This window comes from Montipora capricornis, chromosome 11, assembly GCF_036669925.1.
Source record: "Montipora capricornis isolate CH-2021 chromosome 11, ASM3666992v2, whole genome shotgun sequence".
NCBI classification, from domain to species: Eukaryota; Metazoa; Cnidaria; class Anthozoa; order Scleractinia; family Acroporidae; genus Montipora; species Montipora capricornis.
The window spans coordinates 4,575,787-4,580,786 of NC_090893.1; the positions used below are offsets into that span (position 1 = coordinate 4,575,787).

The following is a 5,000-nucleotide window of genomic DNA, read 5'->3' on the forward strand; positions in this document are numbered from 1 at the left end:
AAAAATGGGGGTCACTGAGTTCGTTTTTGAAATATAAGTGTTTCCATACAAAGTAAAGGGTGTTCTTGAATGGCTTTCTTGTTACAATGGTGACCTATTACGCTACCATAATGAGGGTATATTGTTAAGCCAAAAGAAATGATACCACAACATTGTCGTTATGTTAAAAGTGTTGAAGAGTCAATCCTTGTATTAAGACTGTTGAACCGAGCTGACTCGATAACAGAACCAGTGATTCTGATTCCTGAGTTGTGATTAATAACTGCTTGGAAATTTTGTATAAGAGGGCATTATCGAATACTTTTTGAGATCTTCTGAAAATGACAATTTTTTTTGTCCAACAGTAATATCGCCTATACATACCAGTATTTACTTTAACTTGCAAAAGATTCTTAATGTGAGCTCGAAGATTGTTTGCTCGCACTTCAGTGTATCCAGAGTGGATGGCCTCCTGCAAAACTTCGTGAATGAAAACATACTGCTCTTTCACCTGAACCATGATGTTCCTGTCACACCGTAAGGACATCACATACCCAAAAACATCCACAGTTTTCTCTGCCGCGATACGCTGTAACATGGCATCCACAACAATAAAAGTACCGGTTCTTCCAACACCAAGGCTACAATGAACAACCTTTGAAAAAAGCGATACAACGCTTAACTTTGTTGCAAGAAAAGGTTAGCTCAAGTTCAGTAACTACATGAGACGCTTTAGGCCCCTGGTAACAAAGAAAGGCAAAACATGATTGGCACACAGCGTTATGTTGAGGAAGGGGGAGGGGAAGGGGGAGATAATCGACCAAATTCAAACAAACATCGCTTGTGAAACTTTGCGAGTCAATCGGTTTCAAATTCTCTTCATTATACACTTGGTCAAGAACGACGTCGAAGACAACGAGAACGCCAAAGAACAACACATAATCATCTTTTTAAGTTTCCTCGCTTAACATCAACGCTGTCTAAGCCAGTATAATTCCTGGACAGTTGGTATTCATTCTACATGCAGGACCAGTCGGAATAATCCAAAAATTTAAGACACACGAAGCAATTTGTTAAAGCCATGTTTCGCCATTATTCATGCCATCATCCCCCTGAGTTCAATTTAATCTACAAACCTCTCTCTCTTACATACGTTACAACTGGAGAACGCTAAAATTTGCTTACAATGACGGTTATATTTTGAAAAGAAGATACAAAGTTGCATAAGTTGCGTGCACAAGTTTTAAACAGGTTGCTTACAAATAACAAAAATTATTATTATGCTGTAACTGCACGTTCAGCTCTGGCTTTAAACGTGATATATAGATAGCTTCTTTCAATTTAAGACTATAAGCATCTCTAGCTGAATCTATGAGGGGGTACATGATCGTAAAACAACTAGGAGTGCAATTTTGTTTGCAGTTTGTTTTTAACGTCGGTAGTTCCTTCAGCTACGAGGCTGGTATCAATGGAAGCCGACGGTGCGCCCTTTATCCCCCTCCCTCTGTCAGTGCTCCGTTTTTACGGGTATTTAAAGCTATAGCTACACGGATCAGAGGAAAGTCGAAACAGACGTTGAAGTCACCGAGGAAACACTTTAACACTTGTACCACTTGTGCACGCATATATGTTATGTTATGCAACTTTTTATCTTCTTTTCAAAATATAACCGTCATTGTAACCACATTGTAAATTTAAATTTTAACGTTCTCCAGTTGTAACGTATATAAGAGAGAGAGAGGTTTGTAGATTAGATGAAACTGATGATGGCAAGAGTAACGCCGAAACAAATCCAAAAATTATAACAACAATGGTCCCTTATTTCGATAGGAGGGGATGGAGTGTGGAGGAGAGCCAATGCTTCTTAATTGTGTGGTACCTAAATGAGAAAGCACAGTTCCAAAATATTGCTGAGATAGGGGTGGCAAGAGGAAGACGACAAAGAGAGAGAGTACGGTGACAACGCATGGTTCTACGACTTAAATAGAAATCACAGCATTAGACCTGGTACTCGGCAGAGGCTTTTACAAGATAGCGATAACTATTTTAGGTTATATATGACTGGGAAGAGGCACGTTAAAGGAGAGTGAGAGAGCTTTAGTGAAATAGCGATGGTCCTACGAAAACAATTCGTGAAACTTCCAGTGACTCACCATAGGACCAGCATCAGGGGGGTTTGCACCAGAAGCTTTCCTGACAAACGTGAGCACCGATGTAGGGCAGGAAGGAACACCATGATCTGGCCATACTGTATAGTGGTACTGACTGATCATTCGCTCAACTCTGCTGTTGGATTTTTTCAGACAAAACTTGCGGACGGTGAAATCACTCAGCTCTACTGTTTCCGTAAGTTGTACTTGTATATCACCATAAGCCTCTCCACCTTCCGACGGCCAATACTGGGAGCATTTAATACGCCCTCGCTCCACAAGATTAGTTACCTGAAAAAAAATAAAAAAATAAAAAAACAGTTAACACTAATAGTTATCATTAGTCAAACATAGATCCAAAAACAACATATGCTGAGAAATGCCAATTTTGATGGTTCCCTAAAGGAATTTGAAAACAGATAAAGAAAATGAAACTGTCTCCTCCTCTATAACACCCCGCCCTTCACGACGACGGAGTGATGATGTTGATGATGACAATGACAATGACAATAACAATAACAATCATCATCATCATAATAATAATAATAATAATAATAATAATAATAAATTTAAAATAGGGTGAGTTCTACCAGCTAAAAAAGGAAAGGAGGTGTCGTGGAAAACGATGAAGTGAAGCTACTTAGGAATATGAACGTTCAATGTGATAGCATTGTGTATTTTATTTCTCTCCTTCAGATAAATAATTTATAAATGAAGATTAGTATTTGAGAAAAAAAATTTAAACGAAAAGGAGAGGGACACATCTAGGTTAACTAATATTATGCCTCAGTTAGCTTGATTAGTATTACAATAGTGAAAAGTTGATAATTGTCATGAAATAAGAGAAACTAAAGACTTAATGATAAAGAAATTGCAATATTGAAGTATTTATATATCCTTATTATACACAAAGAAGTAGAGTAAAAATGAAGGAAAATTAATGAAAGTTACACATGTGAGATAAGAGGACAAATGAATAATTGTTGCAGTATTGCATGAAGTGGTTGGGAGTCTGGTTGGTTAGCTTGCCCTAAATTGACTTACCACCAGAAATCATCAAAGTTGTGGAAATTTAGAACAATAATAACAACAACAATGAGTTACTTGATTTTGGCGGGCAGAGCTCGTGGCTGTTTTGCAAGCACAGGACGGACTTATGGGGTGTCCTTCCAAACTGTGCCGCATGTGTCGGTGCCACACTCGCCCTTTCTCGATGTCTAATATACTGACCTCCTTTTCAGTCTTATTTTAAAATCGTAAAGGTTTTTTGACGACGGCGACTCTCTACCAGTTAAAAAAAACTTGAAAAAAAAATTTGCTTTACTCACCATCACTATGGTTTTGGTGTTTTGCTCCCACACCATCCTCCAAAAGTCGTCTACCGTCTCTGGGAGGGGTCCCTGGGTAGCAATGTAGGCTTTCTTTTTGTTATAACCATCGAGGAAGTTGGCGTTCATGTAATCCGAGCCAGGAACATTACCTATAGAAGCAAGCTTCACTCGACTGTGGTCATATGAAATTATGAAGTTGAAGCGGTTCTTAAGTCTATTTTCCTGAGCCAGAGTTGCGTTCCAAGTGAAGTTGGTCGTGGGACGGAGAGCGCTGTACTCTTGCGAAAACAACAGATCGCCATTGGCGTGAAGGCGACGCACGTGACCTTCGAACTCTTCTACGGGGATCGTCTCTCCTGGAGTGTGGTTGGGATTATCTCAATATAAGAGAACAAGACCTTTTTACTCAAAACGTTTAAAAATATAAGGACAAGAAAAGTTATTGAGACAAAAACCTATGCTAGCGAAGTGAAAACCAGTGAAAGGCGAAATCGTCGGTCGAAAGATGAACGTCAAATCGCGAATTTTTATGACAGCCACAATACATGTAAACTATCTGGAATTAGTATCACCCAACCAGTGGACTAATGCAAATCCTGCATTTTGATTGGCTCCGCTAGTAGAGGACTATTAGTAATACTCCTCGAGTAGCGAAAAGCGTGACGCTTTCTTTCGTTTTATTCCCAAATAAATATTTCTTTAACTTGCATTTGCTAACTTTATTATTGCCTTTTCTGTTCGGCTAGTTGGGTGATACTAAAACAATTAGACCCTTCGCCCTCAAGGGCCACGCCAATAGCCCTTGCGGGCTACGGGTCTAATTGTTAAGTAATGGGGTTAGTTTCTAAAGGAACTGCGGTGCTGAGTCGGTGGGGAGTGAATGACCTTAAAAGCTACATACACCCAAGAGGACCAATGAGTAGAATGAAACATTGCAATAACCACTTAAAACTGTATAAGAAAATACAACAAAAGGAAAGAGAAGCATGTATGGCCACAAGTGGAGAAGACTGCATTTGGGTAATCTTGAAATAAGTCGGCCCTACGTTTTTCAAGTTTATGGAAAATCGCCTGGATAAAGGTAGCTTTTGCTCAAAATCATCTTGTTTGTGATGTAGCGATAATTTTATCAGTAAAAGAATTCCACATAAGCATTTTCGACTTTTGAACTCGTGATTAACCCTAGCCCTAACCCCCTAAATTAACTTGACATAGTCCCTTCAACCAAGTCCTTTGATAAACTCAATTTTATGTCTGATGTCAAGTTACGGAAGCACTCAACCAATAGTTAGTGCTGACCAACTCTGCTTTAAAAATCATCATAGGATGAAGAATGAAAACGAACGCCGAATAAACACAACTTAACGAATTTACGAGGTTTTTAAGCGAATTTAAAGTTACTACAACATTTACGGCTGTGACTTATGCCTCAGGTTTAACTTACCGATTCCTGACCCGTCGAAAAGCTTGGAGCCTGTTCCTTTGCGATGCGGTCTGTTCATAGGCATCTCTTCGTCTGTATCACCATTATGTTGATTTA

At 39.1% G+C, this 5,000-nt stretch overlaps 1 protein-coding gene across 1 annotated transcript in view; it reads right to left on the reverse strand.

The window, feature by feature from the left end:
• The window catches only part of LOC138024591 (receptor-type tyrosine-protein phosphatase epsilon-like), a 26,596-nt gene that overhangs the window by 7,809 nt on the left and 13,787 nt on the right, over positions 1-5,000 (reverse strand). Inside the window, exons 6-9 of the mRNA XM_068871820.1 lie at positions 4,905-5,000; positions 3,458-3,837; positions 2,133-2,420; positions 364-634 (exon numbers count right to left, since the gene is read on the reverse strand). The exon at positions 4,905-5,000 is cut by the window's right edge and continues 207 nt beyond it. Of these exons, the coding sequence (XP_068727921.1) occupies positions 364-634; positions 2,133-2,420; positions 3,458-3,837; positions 4,905-5,000 (1,035 nt within the window). The remainder of the gene's footprint in view (positions 1-363; positions 635-2,132; positions 2,421-3,457; positions 3,838-4,904) is intronic.